Genomic DNA, 19309 nt, shown 5'->3' on the forward strand with positions numbered 1-19309 from the left:
GATTCAATAAGGAATACCATGTGAGACTAGCACTCACAGGCCCGCGTGGTACCACGTCCTAGAAAAGGAGGGTCACATGAGTGAACACCAGCAAGAATCAGCATCCCATTCTTGTGTGTTTTCTTTCTGTTACTGCTGAAGCAGATCTAAGGTTAATCAAGTCTTGAACTGAAGCACCAATGGTTGCTTTAGATGGCATAAGAGAATGCCTTTCTCTGGAACGAAAGGAAATGAATGGATCCATCTAAGTAGTATCATTTTCATACCAACAGTTTGCAAATAGCAGGCCTTGAAAACAAAGATCAGGGAATGAAACTCCTTATGTGAAAAATAAAGCTTTTGTGTGCTCGGTATATTTGTGTGTCTGTCTTGTGGATGGTTAACATGAGCTTTTAGATTCAGCTTGGCTTTATAGATGGATGATATTATGCCAGTGTTAGGTATTTATGGCTGGAAATTAAATATCAGTGGTTTTTGAACTTTATTCTACCTCAGCTTGATTGAGTAGTTGTACCTAGAAGTAGTTTTTACAATATATTTTTAAAATTTCTTAATATTTTTATGTACTTGAGTGGACAAGTACTAGAACTTTTCTGAAACTATTTTATTTGTACCTTTGAGAAGCCTCTGTGAAAGCCAAACTCTTTGTGTTTGTGATCAATGCCTCTAATTCACTAGGTATCATAGAGCAGGAGTTGGTGTAGATTTAGGAGAGGTTTCAGAGTATCATATATGAGAAAGAGCTTTTCAGATAAAAACGAATGACAAGTAATAAAATCCCTTATTATCCATTTTTCTACATTGACTTATGAGAATATCTTTGAAATTTTAAAAGGAAAATGACCATTTCTTATAGAGAGATAGTCAGTCAAGCTGGTCTCTAACACAAGGCTTGGTCCCCAGAGAGTATGGTGTGGAGTTCTAGGTTCACCAGAACTATGGTGCTGTGTAACCTAGGCACATTACTTCAGTTTGTCATGCAGAATTCTTAATTTCAATAAAGTGTATTTGAGACAGTCACAGGTTTTTTATTAGCTGTATTTATTTACCAAATATGAACACCTGTGTGTTTTCAGCTTTGTGCTATGCATAGAGGACAAAAAAGTTTATATAAAATCATGTCAGTTTGCAAACTAATCATGAAGTAAAACATTATAAAGAAATGCTTTGTATTTCATTTTTAATAATTTTCAATTGTTCATCTCTTTGTTCATTTATCCGTATATGTATAATGTGTATAACATCATACAAAGTAATGAGAAATACGAGATGCCTGACTTGTTAAATAAATTTAGCATGTTTCCTAATCATGATTCTTTGAGGTTACAGTTGTAGGAAGTGAAGTGCTTAAGTAAAAATACAAAGTGAGTGAAGTGAAGTCGCTCAGTCGTGTCCGACTCTTTGCAACCTCATGGACTGTAGCCTACCAGGCTCCTCTGTCCATGGGATTTTCCAGGCAAGAATACTGGAGTGGGGTGCCATTTCCTTTCCAAGGGGATCTTCCCCACCCAGGGATTGAAACTGGGTCTCCCACATTGTAGGCAGACACTTTACTGTCTGAGCCACCAGGGAAGTCCAAGGCCTACATTAAACAAATGAAAAACACAGATAAAAATTGATGTTGTAGTTGAGCCTGTTTTTTAAAAATGTATTATTCAACCATGTACTACTGGAGTTAAATATTAAATTTGCCATCTATTTAGCACCAGAATTTTGATGTGCTTGCTTTACTTATGACTTCATTGTCATGGAGTGTGTCATCATTTTGAACACTCATCCTTGCCTGGAACAAATAGGGAAGGCATGACTAGGACAGGTAGTAATTACAGCTAAATACTGTACATTAATATTCTTGCCATCATAATTTTTAAATTAATATAGGATAATATCAATAATTTTAAAAATTGTAGCATTTGAAAATGCTTTCATTTATTATTTTTGCTGTATGAAGATGTGCAGAAAATGTGTATTATTTTGAATATATGATTATTTTTACATGAAAATTTTTTTTTATTTTTACATGAAAATTATTTTGTAGTACTTTAATAAGTTCAGTGAAGCAACCTGAAGACAACTTTAATATATTTGAAGAGAATAATTGGAAAGTTGTAGGACTATTTGATAGGGGATTCTGGACTTTAAAATGAATGTATTAAAGTGATATTCAGCAAGCTTAGCTCATCCAGTTACTTATGGTCTCTAAGGCAACAGACTCTATAAGTAAAGCAAAATACAAAATATTGAATTCATAGTTCCTTCCTGACTTTGATTCAGAAATTCAGAGATATTCCCATAGAAGTGGTTTATCACAACTTAGTATTAGGGGTTTCCCAGGTGGCACTAATGGTAAAGAACCAACCTGCCATTGCAGGAGACATAAGAGACTCAGGTTCAATCCCTGGGTCAGGAAGATCCCCTGGAGGAGGAAATGGCAATTCACTCCAGTATTCTTGCCTGGAGAATCCCATGGACACAGAGGAGCCGGGCGGGCTACAGTCCATGGGTTCACAAAGAGTTGGACACAACTGAAGCGACTTAGCCCTTATATTAGTATTATACTTAAGAATCTGACTTTCACTCTAATTTTCTGCTGTTGTTAGTACAAAAAATATTCATTTTTAATTAATCTGCACTGCACTATCCCTTAAGATGAGGCTTCCCTGGTGGCTCAGATGGTAAAGAATCCACCTGCAATGCAGGAGACCCAAGTTCAGTCCCTGGGTTGGGAAGATCCCCTGGAGAAGGGAACAGCTACCCACTCCAGTGGTCTTGCCTGGAGGACTCCATGGACGGAGGAACCTGATGGGCTTTAGTCCATGGAGTCACAAAGAGTCAGATGTGACTGAGCAACTTTTATTTTCACTTCTTTTATCCCTTAAGAATTCAGAGCACAAGTACTTTTCATTGACTTCTCTGAATGCATGCAGATATTACAGTATGTATTTATGCATTCTTATTTCATTGAAATCATTAAGACCCCAAAGGTCTTAATAGCTTAAGTAGTGAAAATCTCTATGTCATTGCACTAAACAGTCTCTATAATGCATAAAGTTAAAAAACCTTATTATTATACTTTTCTACACATTTTCACTAATTCATTGTTTCCAATGATCTCAAATCATAAGTTCTTCAGTGTTGAATATAAAAGAATATGTTTTATGAAAAGTAAATCCAAGAAGCTTGATACAGAATACTTTGTTAGTTTTCAATAGATTTTAAGAACCATTGAGTTAGATAGCCATTATATTAATCCTTAGACAAATATATCAAATCATTATTGATTGTTATGCAGCTTTGACACTCGTTACTTCAGTTAGTCTTCTAAAGACTATTTGTTGATTGTTCCAGAAAATAAATGTATTGCTTCAGTGTGTCCTGATCTTAAATTCAAGAGCACCTATGATAGATTAAACAATAAAAGCAAAGCTTTATGAACAAGGCGGGGTTGGCCCATAACCCGAGTATCATTTGTGTTATGGATATGATTTCACTTTTTATTTTCTGAGTTTGCATTGTTTAGAGAATCTTTCACCAGGCTGCATATGTTTAGATGCATTTTTGTAAAACTTAAATGGAAATATTTGGAGGATATAGTCAAAGACTTTCAATCCATTCTGCCTCATGTGCCTCAAATTTTGTACCTCATTTTCAGACCATCTTCTAAGTTCTTTATTCAGATCAAGTAGCCTAGATATTTGAATTCCATAAACTCAATCTCTTGAAAAATTACCTATTAACTTGCCTTTTAATATTATTTATTGACCATATTTGTTTGAAGAATTAATCTCATGCTATTTTTTGAAGAATTTTGCCAGGAACATTGTCCATTAGGCTAGTGAATGTCCACTATAAATGGTCTCATTTGGAACCCTCTTTTAGCATGTAATGGAAAAAAAAATGTGTTTCTCCTGCGGAAATAGAGTGCTTTTATGTTTTCTCATCATTAACTTACTAGGTTCACTTTTTTGCCTGTCAGGAAGTTTACAGCCAAAATCTTTCTGAGTTATCTCTTTCCCATTTATCTGTCTGTTTAATTTGTTTTAGTGTATATATTTCCTTGGTAGCTCTGGTATCTGTTTTTGGTGAGGAGAGATATAATTTTAAAACAAATATGTAAATAATCTAATTATGGAAACACCATCATTTCAGACCATCTTCTAAGTTTTTTATTCACAGTATTTTTTATTTACATCCTATAATACCCTCCTCAGTAATTTTGCTAACTGACCTTCTGGTTTCACAGTTTTTTCATTAAAAAATAAGTATTACATGTTTAGGAAATGGTGCATTTTTTTTAGCAAATTTGACTATTATATATCCTTTGCCTCTATTTCTCTGATGCAAGCCAACATAGAGAGGTCATAATTTTTCTTTAATTCACAGCTTTTATAGCCGTGAAATAGACTGTGTATAGGTATTACAAAAGCTACAGTGCCACTTGCTGTTCATTCTTTAGCAAATAGAGCCACTATAAAAATGAATTAAAGTGCTTCTTTAAACTAAACATTTGACCAGAAATATCGTGAGCCCTCCATACAAGACATTGATTAAAAACTTTGTATCTGTGCAGCCATTATTATTCACAATATTCTTCATGCATTGTGATCACAACTGTGCCGGTTTCTCTCCTTGTGACCAATTAACTTAATTGAAGCTAATTAGCAAACACATTTTGTTTGACTTTCCCACCTGCTAGTTGTGCCATTTTTTGCCCCCTCTTTTATAGATGTCATCTACTATCCCCCAGGATACTTCTATAACATCTTCTAAGTTCTTTCTTCATAATATTTCTTTCTAAATTTCATCCTATAATACTTTTCTAAATAATTGACAGCTAATGTTCTACGCTCTTAGTTCTTTAACTTTCTCAGTTTCATTGAATATTACTTCAGTCATTATTCGTATAGGTATACCTTAGTCTTTGCTTTCTCTCAAAGAGCCTGCTATGGTAAAAGTTTTCACAATCATGTAGAATGTTTTAAGTATCCTCTGCTGTCTTTACAGAGACAGTGCTCTGGTCTTCCTTGCTCTGGATCACCCTGCTGCTTCTGCTGCCTGTAACTTGGCCTCCTTCGGCACATTGCTTCTGTGACCATCCCAGTGGTCATAGTTTCAGTTTTCCCGTTTCACTGTTTCTCCTTTTCTTATCTTCTGCCTTAAAAAACTCCCCAGATTCCAAATAGATACAGATATTGAGTGTAATGGCTCCTGTAATCGTTCTTTGAAGACTCAATGAGTCTATCTTTCTTTGCCATGTTTCCTGAATGATTATTTTATACTCACAAATGATACCTGTTACCACCGCCTCCACTGCTGCTGCTGCTGCTAAGTCGCTTCAGTCATGTCTGACTCTGTGCGACCCCATAGACGGCAGCCCACCAGACTCCCCCATCCCTAGGATTCTCCAGGCAAGAACACTGGAGTGGGTTGCCATTTCCTTCTCCAATGCATGAAAGTGAAAAGTGAAAGTGAAGTCGCTCAGTCATGTCCAACTCTTAGTGACCCCATGAACTGCAGCCCACCAGGCTTCTCCATCCATGGGATTTTCCAGGCAAGAGTACTGGAGTGGGGCACCATTGCCTTCTCCAACCGCCTCCACTAATAGTCCTTATTTCAGTGAGTTGTCGTTCTCACCACCATATTTAATTACTTCTCATGAAGAGCTCATGACCACCTTTATACCAAATCCAAAAATTGCATCCTCGACTATAAATCACCCTGTTTTCTTAAGACTTTTTTTTCCCATTTCTACTCATGTACTTTTTTTCTTGATTTGGGGCACTGCTGAAGTTTCTGTGTTTGGCCATGCACTTACTGCACCTTACTGTCTCCACAGCTGCAGAGGTCTGCCCCTTATAGACTTCTCTCCTGTCTAAGTGAGGGCTTCTCAGGTGGTGCTGCTGCTGCTGCTAAGTTGCTTCAGTCGTGTCCAACTCTGTGTGACCCCATAGATGGGCAGCCCACCAGGCTCCCCCATCCTTGGGAGTCTCCAGGCAAGAACACTGGAGTGGGTTGCCATTTCCTTCTCCAATGCATGAAAGTGAAAAGTGAAAGTGAAGTCACTCAGTTGTGTCCACCTCTTTGCGACCCCATGGACTGCAGCCCACCAGGCTCCTCCATCCATGGGATTTTCCAGGCAAGAGTACTGGAGTGGGGTGCCATTGCCTTCTCCCAGGTGGCACTAGTGGTAAAGAATCTACCTGCCAAGCAGGAGATGTGAATTCGATCCCTGGGTCAGGAAGCCCCCTGAAGAAGGAAATGGCAACCCACTCCAGTATTCTTGCCTAGAGAATCCCGTGGCAGGCTGTAGGCCATGGGGTTGCGAAAAAAGAGGTGGACACAACTTGATGACTAAACAAAAGCAACTCTTAAAGTAGATCCCAGCCATATACAAAGCCTTGGTATTTCATTCCACATCTCAGTCAGATGCTAGACAAATGTACTGTTATATCCTCACTGATTTCTCTATATTCTCTATCACCCATTCTCTCCACTGATCTGCCTCATCTACCAAATCACCAGCAAGTTCCTCTTGAGTTACCTATTTCCAGCAGTTGTCCCACTGTTGTCATTCACACCAAAGTTCATAAACTTGGAATGATGTCTGACTCTCTTTATGACTTGCATCCTCCCACTAACTTCTGTTTATTCTTCCTTTTCTGTCTTTCCCAAATCAGGCTCATAATTTTTAATTTTATCAGCTATCATTTTATTTCTAGCTTCTCACACATCTTGCATAATTCTTCTAACTCAACTTCCTACTTCCATATTACACTCCTTCCCTCCCCTCTATTTGCAAGCAGAGACAAAACTAGGACTTGCACCTGAAAATTATGAAACTTGGGACCTTTTTCAAAAGTAAAGTAACATAAAATTATGAACAAAAAATGTATATAGAAGGATGAATATATATCTACAATTAGAAAAAATGCACAATAAATTTTTTAATACAGAGAAATCTAGAAGACTCAAATCTTTTACTTCAGACATATCTTTAGACAATTTTCATATACATTTATATATATATATACTGATACTTTTATTTTAATTCATTTTCCCATTCCTACCTATAATCTTACAACATCCAGAAACTTCAGTATTATTAGTTCCATCCAGTTGAAGAACCCTCTGGCCTGTACTTCACTGGCTTTAAGAAAAATCTGCCTTTGTACCTAGAGTAGTCTTCCTTAATTTTGGCTTTGATACTGTCTAATTTTTATCATTTCAGAAAAAAAATTCTAAATTTCTTATTATAGTGTTAGCATATGGCGTTTTAAAACTGAGAGACCTAGGTGTTATACCCAGAGTCCCAGTCCCCAAAACTGAGAGAATAAGACATCCACGGCAATGCAAAAGCATGAAGGGGTTTTATTTCTAGCTCGATCTAGGGCTCCCACCACATCCAACACAGTGGAGTGGAGCAAGGAGCCCCTAGCCCAGATTTACAGCAATATTTATAGGTTTTAGAACAGAGAGTTGGCAAGGGCTGGTTGGCTGCTGGAGTTTCCTAGTATTTACTGATTGGCTAATCTTTATTGGCTGCAGGGGGATGTCTTTTACGTCCTGATAAACTCAAATCAGGTTATGGGGAGTATGATGATTAGACAAGTCCTGGCATCTGCGGGGATGACCTCACTGGGCAATGACTCAGCTTTTCCCGTGAGTCCTACCTTAGTCCCTGAAGCCTATCATGGCGTTTGTTAGGTCCCAACACTAGGTTGAACTCCTGTACAATTTTATGTGATGTTTCTGAGTCTCCATTTTTTTAAAGGAGAGGGCTGTAAATGATCAGCATTTTATTAATAATAATTAATGATAATCTGACCCCTTTCTACCCTTTCTTCTGATATGCTCTGTTATTTCCTTTAATGTCTAGATTAGGGATCCCCAACCTCCAGGATCTAATCCCTGAAGATCTGAGCTAGAGCTGATGTAATAATAATAGAAATAGCATGCAAAATAAATGTAGCACACTTAAATCATCTCAAAACATCCACCCTCCACCTCCCCTGTCCACAGTAAAATCGCCTTCCATGAAACTGGTCCCTGGTGCTAGAAAGTTTGGATACCACTGGTATAGGTCATCACTGCTGCTACTGCTAAGTTGCTTCAGTCATGTCCGACTCTGTGCGACCCCATAGACGGTAGCCACCAGGCTCCCCCGTCCCTGGGATTCTCCAGGCAAAAACACTGGAATGGGTTGCCATTTCCTTCTCCAATGCATGAAAGTGAAAAGTGAAAGTGAAGTTGCTCAGTCGTGTCTGACTCTTAGTGACCCCATGGACTGCAGCCTACCAGGTTCCTCCATCCATGGGATTTTCCAGGCAAGAGTACTGGAATGGGGTGCCACTGCCTTCTCCTAAATTATTCCTGCTGCTGCTGCTAAGTCGCTTCAGTCGTGTCCGACTCTGTGCAACCCCATAGATGGCAGCCCATCAGGCTCCACCGTCCCTGGGATTCTCCAGGCAAGAACACTGGAGTGGGCTGCCAAATAGGTCATCACAGGGAACTGCAACTCTTTCTTTCAGTGTGTGCTTTCTTGGTCCACTGATTTGTCCTGATTCAGAGTTCATGGGTACTACTCTCTTTGTTTACTGAATGTATTTTATTTACTAAAGTTGAAGAGTAACTAAAGTGTAAAGAATACAGCCTTCATAGCTTTCAGATTTGGACTTCCCTGGTGGCTCAGACAGTAAATGTCTGTCTACAGTGTGAGAGACCTGGGTTCAATCTCTGGGTTGGGAAGATTCCCTGGACTCATCAATAGATCCTTAAGTATTATGTTGACCTGAGGCTCATGGAATACCTTTCATATACTTCACTCATCTTCCATCTACAAATACATACAAATCCTGAGTAAAAAACAAAAAATATTACAATTTTTAAATACCTCTATAAGCTCAGAAGAAAGAAAAGGAATTCTCAGGACTTGAAATTAATAGAAAACTCTCAGCCAGAGTTGTAAGCCCTTAATTTGATAGGGTAAAAGACTAAGGAGATAGAAAAAGTGACTTTGAGCCCAGACAGATTAGGGCTGGGGTTTGAATGCCAACTCAAGTTCAGGAGATGTGGAGTTTGCTTTGTTACTAGGCAGGAACATGAACTGAAAACTGCATATAAAGCTGGGACCCTTGCCTGCCCTCTCATTAAGGGAGAATTACAAATGTCAGATAGCTTCAAAAACTGAAAAGAAAGTGAAGTCACTCAGTCGTGTCTGACTCTTTGCAACCCCATGGACTGTAGCCCACCAGGCTCCTCCATCCATGGAGTTTTCCAGGCAAGAGATCAAACCTGGGTCTCCCACATTGTGGGCAGACGCTTTACCATCAAGGCCACAAGGGAATTCCATTTCAAAAACTGAAATGATGGGCATTATAAATATTGAAATTAGAGCCTTATTATATGGGTTAAACAGCAGATAAGATGATTTAGCCAAAGAAAAAATCAATAAACTGGAACACAGACCTGTGGAGATTTCTCACAGAAAGGAAAAAAGAGAGGGAAACTTTAAAAAAGAAGTTTACTTGGGGACTAGAATGATATAGATCTAGTAGACATTCCAAAGGAGAAATTAGAATGAGTGCAACATTAAAACAAATAGGGAGGAAGAATTTTTCAAAATTTACTGGGCCATGAATACTAAGAAGAGAGAAACAGACCAGTTCTGGGCAGCACAAATAAAAACGAAGTCACACCTGTGTGCATCAAGGCAAAACTGCAGGAGACCCAAGACATTCTTAAATGTCACCAGCAAGAAACAAGAAACGATCTAAAACAGTATAACACACTGAACATAATACTTGTCCTCAAAATAGATGTCAGATGATAATCTTCAAAATACTAAGAAAGAAAAATCTTAAATTTTTTAGAGAGCTACATTTAATCTACAAATCAACACCCAACTAAACTCTACTTCCAAAATGAAGAAGAAAGACACTTCAGACAACTACTGAAATTACAGTACCACTCACAAGCTGTCTCTGGATGACCTAAAATGTACTCTAAGAAAAAGGAGACAACCCAGAATGAGACATTGGAAAATTAGCAGTAAGCAAATCTGAAGAAAAGCTCCTGATTTTAGTCACTGGATCTTGGTTCTTAGCTGTGTTTTATCAGCTGTTACTTGTGGACTTTGTATCTCTTCTGCTTCAGAAACAAATAGCACTTATACCTGAAAACCAACAACATCTGAAATAACAAAAGTGAACACTCCCGCACAGTTTGTTACCTGCTCTCTGAGGAACATGATAAGTGCCGTCTAATCTGAAATTGCATTTCACTGCTCCCTTTTCTAGGAAACCCTTGCTGTCTCAATCTGTGAACTCCCAAGGGAACTAAATCCAGTGTTTTTACCTATGGAATCCTCACTTTTGGCTAAGAGCAGCTTTAAATCTCTCTTTCTTTCATGTGCAAATTGTACTTTGTGGTACTTTTGTAGTTTTATTTTATCCTGTCTCATATTACTGTTATTTATATATGGGCCTTAGCTCCCTAATAAGAAGTTACGTTCCTTGACTACTCTGCTTCTTAACTTGTTCATCTCTGTATCATCCACTGTGTCTTCTATAGCATAATAAGTTGCTTGTGAAAGCTGCTCAGTCTGTTGAATTCAGTTGAGTTAAAATTGTTGAATGAAGGATGAGTGGATGAATGGACATTCACAATGTGCTACTTTGTGGTAGAAATCAGTTGGGAGATAAGCTAATGTTTATTGTATACTCTGCCTTTCACAGTATTCTGCAACTGGCATTTCAATTTAAAAAACTACTGATAACTGATAACAAAATATTTAGCAGGATTAGTTTCCTAAAGAAGGCAGTCATATAACATTTGATTTTAACTCTCTTTTTAGCTCTTGAAACACTGTTTAAAAAATATTTTTTATCTATTTGGCAATTAGTGTGAATAGGTAGTGATATTAATTGTATGAATAGAATTTGTATATAGTTTTAGGTTTCACAAATTAGAAAAGATGTCAGGATCCACAGTAACTATAAGTACATATAATCACTTATCTTCAAGATTAGAAGATATTTCCTAGTGGAAATTTTAATAGTTAGAAATGAAAAGGTAAGATAAGGTGAAGTCGCTCAGTCATGTCCGACTCTTTGCAACCCCACGGACTGTAGCCTACCAAGCTCTTCCATCCATGGGATTTTCCAGGCAAGAGTACTAGAGTGGGTTGCCATTTCCTTCTCCAGAGGATCTTCCCAACCCAGGGATCGAACCCAGGTCTCCCGCATTGTAGGCAGATGCTTTACCATCTGAGCCACCAGGGAAGTCTTAGAAATGAAAACATGTCATTTTAGTTGAAAGTTTAGTTTATCTCATCTTGATCAGTTGTATTATCCAATGACATTTAGCTCTATGGGCTTTAGTTTCAACTATAAAACTTAACAATACCCCAGGTATTTTTGAAATATCATTGTTAAAGGCCAATAGTGTTCTAAAATTAAGGCCAAAGCAAAGACTATCAATTCATAATCAAATACTTACAATGAAATCAAAGCATAGATGAAGGTTAATGAGCATTTTTGTTTAAAATACATTTTAAAACTCATTTTAAACTGGTCAAGAGATTTTTCCCAAACTGGGAAGTCCAAGGATTCTCACATAGCTGGATCCATGGGCTCAAACGTCAGGGATCTGCTACTCTCCTAATACTTTACCTCTCAGAGTTTGGCTACCTGTTGGAAAATGTTGCCATCAGCAGCTCTAAGCTTCTTAAAACTCCCAATCCAGGAGCAGTTTTCCATCTTTCGGCTTCAGGTACCCATTTCCATGAAAGGACTTGGATTAGCTGTATTTGGATCACATGTCCATTTCTTGGAACAGTCACTGGGAACAAAGGCATGGTCTCCCATGATTGTCCAGGACTAAGTCATGTGGCCAGAGTCTGGTCAGTAAGGGACTTTGTTTATCACGTCCACTGAAACCCTACAGCGTGAGTATCAAGGCAGTGTACCTGCTGCTTTAGTCCACAGGCACCATCCTTATCTAAAAGCTTGGATCATCAGTGGTCCAGAATTCAGAACTTTCTTGATTTGGGAAACATGATAAAGTGTATCTTCTATTTATTGCTTAACACTCACATTGAGATCTTGAGAAACATCCCATACACACAAATATATCAGTCTTTCTGCTGCAAAACTTAGGAATATTCATAGAAATAAGAAAAAAGAAACATTGTAAATATCCTCATAATCAGTTTCTTCTGCCAGCTGAGTTTGCCCTGAGTTTATGAAATATTTCAGCTTATACAACTTTAGGATTTTAGAATTGTTCATAAAAGATTGTGAGTCTGTAATGAACATACTTTATTGCATGTATGTTATACCCTATATGCTAAGCATTGTACTAATTTAAGTGAACTCCATGATAATAGAGATAGTATTGATTTTTTTTATCTCCATGTAGTTGGACTTGGCACAGTACCTGAAATATAGAAAGTGCTCATGAAGTATATTTGTTCAATAAGCTAGTAAAGATATCAGGGACTTTATGTGCCTTACTTCATGGAATTCTAACTGCCTCTCCCTGACACAGAGATTATTTTTCCTATTCATAGCTTACTGACTGAACCTCAATTTTGCCATTCATAAAGACAAAAATAAAATAATGATACTTGGCAGAATGAATGAGGCTCATAGAGATGAAATAGCAAAAGTGATCAGGCATATTGCAAGGGGGTGATGACATAGTAATAATAATCCAGGACTGTCTGACATAGTTGCTAAACTTTGCTTTAGTCTACTGATGTCCATAGGTGAAGCTACCTATTCAGAAGGGATACCTTGGGAGCTGCAACTTTTTACACTGTACCAGTTATGTGTTGAGGCATGAGTATACCATTTTGGGATGATAGGATATGCATGTCATTCAGGCTGCAGAATTGTCAAATTATGTGTTTTATAAAGTAACAAGATTGGGAGATATCATCTTAATTTAAGATGTAACCTACCTACACTCTGACTACTGAATCACTTGCTTTAATTATTTTGAAAAACTCATTCACTTAAAATCTCGGGTGGATGTCACAGTTGCTCTCAGTCCAGCTTGTCTAATACTTGATTAAGCTCTATTTAACACTGGAATGGAGAGCATTGCCACAGTCTCCCATGAACATAAGCTTACATTCTTGATTTTTTTTAATTTTTTTATAACTTCGAAAAAAAAAGATCCTACCACATCCTAAGGGTACAGCAGAAGTTCAGAGAATTCTAACATTGTTTCAGTTTTTAGACCAAAAAATGGTGTGGTAGGTTTTACATGCATAAATGAGGAAAGACACACTTACTTTGTGCTAACAGCAATCAGATCTTAAGTCCCCAATTAAAATGTGACTTTTTAAACTCCAAAAGCCCCACATGACTGTTTAGCCATCTGTTTAATGAAACAGCCACTACGGATTTGGGCACAAATAATTATTACAGTATAGACAGTGCTGAGGATAGATCAAGTCATCCCAGTTGAGCGTGACAGTTAATTATGAAGAGATAATTAGTGTGGCCTAGTTAGGATCATCTCATATCCAGGAAAGAAATAGACAACAAATCTCAATCTCGGTATAGATCATATAGAGTGTATGATTATACACATTCTTGAATCATTTTTAACTTTTATAAGATATACACCAAATAGTAGATTGACTGAGCTATATTCAATCACAAGGAGAAGTATTATTTTCCATAAATTATCGACTGATAATATCTATTCTTTGCATTTGATTTTTTGTTGAAATATTATTATTTCAAGTTATTACAATGGAAGTTTGTGCATCTTACTGGTGTTAGAAGGAATCTTCTGTATTTATCCCTGGTGGAACCCATGACTACAGCCCTTAATGTACTGCCAGGAAAACACTGAAGAGATGATTTTAGAATAAGCTCTCTGCAATTAAATGTAGCAAAGGAAAGGAGAGTTCCCATGAAGATGGTTCTAAGAACTCATACTAAACAATAGTTTCAAATTTCTCTCTTAACACTGCTTTTATAAGGAACACAATTGATTAATTTCCTTCTTACTGTCTTGGTCTAAGTACTTTTGAATTGTGAAATAGATATTAGCTACATTATGGAGGAAAAATCAGCAAAATTCTTTCATATTTAGTGAAGTATAGCTGGGTACAGCATAACTGAACTCTGTGTGTATTGATCAGCCTCAGCATTCACTACTGGCTCATCAGTATTAGAACCAAGGGGAAGTTTACCAGGATTGCCTTACAGGAAAAAAAGAACAAAAAAGAACTTCTCTGCCTGGCTCCTCATTCTCATTTTGAGCATGAAACTAAGCTTTATTATGTTTAATGTATTACAGTAATTTCTTGGAACTTCTGTTTGCTCCAGAATGAAAATCTTGTGAATTTAGATTGCTTCAATTTACAATTTGTGACTGAATTAAGTTCCATTTTATCATGTTATTAATGAAGAAGGGTTTTAAAAAATTAATAGGAAAACGTTTTATGAGGATTTTGACCACTCAAAGAGAAAGACTTTAAGAAGGTCCTAATATATTCTTTGTTTCAGTACAAAATTGAATTAGCTGTACATGGATTCCTCTATAAGAATGTGTAGTATTTCAGAGCTCTAGTTTTCTTTAAACTCATTGAGGCCTTAGTTTTACAATGAGAATAAGCTTTACTAGGGAATATTATTCCAAACATATCATCAGAATTACATATTAGGGTTTCCACATCACAGCTGTGTGACCTTGGGAAAATTATATAGGGACTTAATTTGGTTTTCTTTAAAAGAGTGATATAAATATTATATTTTTTCTCAAGTGTTGTTTGGAAGAAATCAGATAATGAACCTAAGATTCTTGTGTTAATGCCTCCACACCTAACACTCAATATAAGTTCCATATTATTAATATTTATCTTAAAAGTAATGAGAATGAACTGGATTGGTGTTCTCCTTGGAGACACATTTTGTCTTCAGTTCAGTTCAGTCGCTCAGTTGTGTCCGACTCTCTGCGACCCCATGAAGCACAGCACGCCAGGCCTCCCTGTCCCTCATCAACTCCTGGAGTTCACTCAAACCCATGTCCATCAAGTCGGTGATGCAATCCAGCCATCTCATCCTCTGTCATCCCCTTTTCCTCCCTCCTTCAATCTTTCCCAGCATCAAAGTCTTTTCCAATGAGTCAACTCTTCGCATAAGGTGGCCAAAGTACTGGAGTTTCAGCTTTAGCATCATTCCTTCCAAAGAAGACCCAGGACTGGTCTCCTCTAGAATGGACTGGTTGGATCTCCTTGCAGTCCAAGGGACTCTCAAGGGTCTTCTCCAACACCACAGTTCGAAAGTATCAATTCTAAACTCCTTGAAAAACACATATATATCTCTTAAACTGTAATAGAGATTTTATTCATTCATTCTGCCCTTCTCCCATGAGCTTATCAGTTATAATTGTAAACAGTTGTCTAAATAACTATCTTTGGTATGCTTATTTTTAGTTGAGCCAAGAGTTTATGTGTAAATATTTCTCCTGAAATATTTGTATTAATAATGAATTATGTATAAGTACTAAGTATACAACAGAATTTGGCAGAGTGGAAGAGATGAGAATTGCAGTACATGAAACCTGGCTTCTATTTCTAGTTCAGAATTAGGCAGAAAAGTTTCTTCAAACTTTAAAGAAGTGTGCGGTGAATGATCGCTATGGCCATTTACAGTTATCAGATTATGATTCTACAATAAACTCAGAACAACTCTAATTTCAAAATTATATTGTTTAACCTCTGGCCATGTCTTATCACATATCTTTGCTTCTACCCATTGCTTCCTCTTAATAGGAAAGAGTACATGATTGCTTTATCTTGCAGTTAACTTTTTCCCCAAAATCTTGAAATGAATAGGTTACTCAGTGACCTTAAAAAGTATCTTGTCCTACTCAGCCAGGACATTATTCTAATTTCTGAGAAAACCAAATAAATATATCTTGGAAAAACCCAACTCTATCATTTTCTCCAATAAGGAAACTATATAAGTTATTATACATAATAACATATACTTTTCTAGTAAAAGTCATTTACCATTTTAAATATTAAAAAAAAAATAGAATTTGAGAGGAAATTCTACCAACTAATTTTACTTTGTAAGATGTTTTACCTTGTGTTCTCTCTTTTCTACAGACTTTTATTTATTTAAGGGATGTATGTATTTATTACTACAATTTAATCTGCTTGATGAAGCTTCATAGTATTATATGGGCTTCCCTGGTGGCTCAGACAGTAAAGAATCCACGTCCAATGTGGGAGACCTGGGTTTGATCCCTGGGTTGGGAAGATCCCCTGATCCCCTGGAGGAAGGCACAGCAACCCACTCCCGTATTCTTGCTTAGAGAATCTCCATGGACGAGGAGCATGGCAGGCTATAGTCCATGGAGTCACAAAGAGTCAGACACGACTGAGCAACTAAGCATAGCACGTAGTATTATACATGCCTAATTTTGAATAGAAATACCCGGTTAAAAGAATAAATGAAATGGATGAAGAACTTTCATAGAGACTGCTGATACTGTACTTTGCTTTTGTTAATTTAGTGTCTAGAAGTAAATGAAGTATCGAAAGATGTAGTTTATAAAGGTATGCACTTTCACTTCTAGTATTTGAATAATGCTAGCTACAGTCAAATAAATGATTTTTTTAAAATAAGGGAATGTTCTTATTCTCATTTTTCCTATGACCCCTTTGCCTCAAAACATAATTCAGTTGTATATCAACTGAATCAGTTCAGTTGTGTATCAGGACAACGTTGAATATCCAATTTCCATGAAGTTTAGAGTATAATTTTGAGCCATGCTAGGGCCATCTTTTAATGAAACACTGATCTTTGTAGCTGAATATATTTTCAGTTCTGAGCTAGACTGTCTTATCCATATTTAGCGAGGTGCAGAATGAAATGAAACAATATTCATTTCAAAATCACATATATATCCTTTATGGCAGTTTAAAAATTTTAAATGTTTACCACACTTGACCCTCTCTATTCCCAATACAGAGTTCTGGCTTTGTAATTTCCTTGTCAAAATATTTTTGCTGCTTTCTTCCTGCTACCTGTGGGGCCTCTTCCTTTTCTTTCTGTTGGAAAAATCACATCCCGAGGATCCTAATGCTTTACTATCAAAGTTGTCCAGCCAGTGTTTCTAACATCTTACAACGTTAGCAAGTGGAGACTGTACCCCATACCTTTCCTCCCTTTTGCCTGCAGAGGCCACTTTGAAGTTGGAAACCTGGGGGAGTTGGCTGAGGTAGCAGCAGAAATTTCTTCCTAGTTCAAGCAAGGTCAAAGCCTGGTCTCTTTCTGCACTGAACAAATGCTGATGAGAAGTATCCATTAAAGCACTGTGGGTCTGTATTTAGCTGTTGTAGAATATTGTGTGAGATAGAAGTGCTACGATTCCGTTTGCTAAAGCACATGAGACATGCCAGAGTTAGCAAAATGAATCAAGTCCAATAAAGGCATGCTCACGTTCATTTACAAAAATACTTAAAAGATCGTTATGAGTTTGGTGGCTTCTAGTAAATATGTATGATATCCACATGTAATTTAGATGGAGGCTTTGAAAACCTGAGATAGCATGCCATTACATATGCTAGTTTCCTAAAAGACTCTTTTTTTTTGTAATTTCATATTTTGCTGTCTCACCTGATTTAATTTTTATGCATTAATATCTTCTTATCAACCATTTGCTTGTCTTACTTTTTAAAAAAATGTTTAGTGTCTTTAAGTACTTCATCTTTCAGTTAGATAATTTTGCATGTAATTATGGGGAAAATGGAAAACTTTTCAGATTATCATGAATGATATGGAAAATCACGAACAGTTTGTACCTAATTAGGAACTTAGTCAGGGGTTTAATGAATTTCTATGTGAGCTACATAGGAGATAGATTTCCAGTATGTACCCATTACATTATTGATATTAACACATATTTTGTAAATAAAACATGTAGGTACATACTCATCTCATGTCTAGAACACTGAATTTTTGTAATAGAAAAATTGTTGTAGGCCTGAATTTTCGTTTTGTTTTTAAGCTAAAGTAAGGGTTTTTTTAAGGATTTTATTTGTATCAATTGTGTCACAACTTAGGCTATAAATAGGCATAATATTCCATGTTAAGATGGTTTGACATGGTCAGAATGTCTGTCAGTTTTTCCAACTATTTCAGCTCTGTTACTTGTTTTGTTTTGTTGTGCACTGTCATAAGTTATAAGAGAAGTAAAGGACTTGTTTTCCTTACAAAACCCAGTCAGGAATTTTGCCACTGCCTGTTCAAACTTAATGGCCCAGATTAAACACTGGTGACAAAGGAGCTATGGGAATGAATGATGGATCTGTAGTATCTCTAACGTTAACCTCTAACTAGCTCTCATTATTCATCTTTGAAATTTCCATTTCCTTTTTCTATCAAAATCAGTTCAGTTGGAATCAATTGACACTCTTGCACGTCCTATGATATCTTCTGAGTGTCGTGTTGGTCTCTTAATGATACTGTTAATAATTTTCTCATGTCCTTTTCTCTCTTTTCTTTTAGTCTCGACCTATTCCTTCCCACCTTACTTCAGCAGTTGCTGAGAGTATCTTGGCCTCAGCCTGTGAGAGTGAGAGTAGAAATGCTGCCAAGAGGATGCGCCTGGATAGACAACAGGTACTGAGGAGCCTTGCGGTCTGGCGACTGTCCGCTGTTGCAAACATGGTTAAGTTAATCTGATTTGTGAGGAAGAGCAAAATCTCTGGAATGGACTTGAAGTCCACAGAGAGATTGTTTTTCTGTCTGTGTGATGTGAGTTGAAACTTGAAAATACACGTCCGTGAGACCAGTGGAGATGCAATGCCAAAGTTCTTCTCTGATGAAAAACGGACAGTCGTAAAATTAACGAGCCAGAATTCTTTTTAGTATCCAATTTCAAGTCTAGAGACTTATTTAAATAAGAGGCTCTAACTGATCACTTACAGTAATTTCATTAATTTACCTGATCTTTTATGATAGTGACCTGACTGTGCTCTTTTTGTATGGAAGTGAGCATCTCTTTAATTTCCTCTGGTCCACTGCCAAATTTCAATAGGTTATGCTGGGAATGTAGAAAACACAATATAATCTTGAAGACTAGAAAGTCATAAAATGGGGTATAAAATGTAGACAACCTGCATCCTGTGCTTACATTCTCATTAACAAGTCATTTACTGTATAACCATTAAGTACCATCTATCTATATCTTTTTTCTAAGGCTATTCATGTAGGATATATTCGTGTAAGATAGATGTGTATTTTTTGTGCATTGTTCATTGATGTTTTGCTCAGTT

At 36.9% G+C, this 19309-nt stretch overlaps 1 protein-coding gene across 2 annotated transcripts in view; it reads left to right on the forward strand.

Annotated features, from left to right (window-relative positions):
- Positions 1-19309, forward strand: part of NOL4 (nucleolar protein 4) — a 468589-nt gene that overhangs the window by 329868 nt on the left and 119412 nt on the right. For both annotated transcript variants that reach the window (XM_018039797.1, XM_018039798.1), the window contains one exon: positions 18540-18653. In XM_018039797.1, the coding sequence (XP_017895286.1) occupies positions 18540-18653 (114 nt within the window). The remainder of the gene's footprint in view (positions 1-18539; positions 18654-19309) is intronic.

This window comes from Capra hircus, chromosome 24, assembly GCF_001704415.2.
Source record: "Capra hircus breed San Clemente chromosome 24, ASM170441v1, whole genome shotgun sequence".
NCBI lineage: Eukaryota > Metazoa > Chordata > Mammalia > Artiodactyla > Bovidae > Capra > Capra hircus.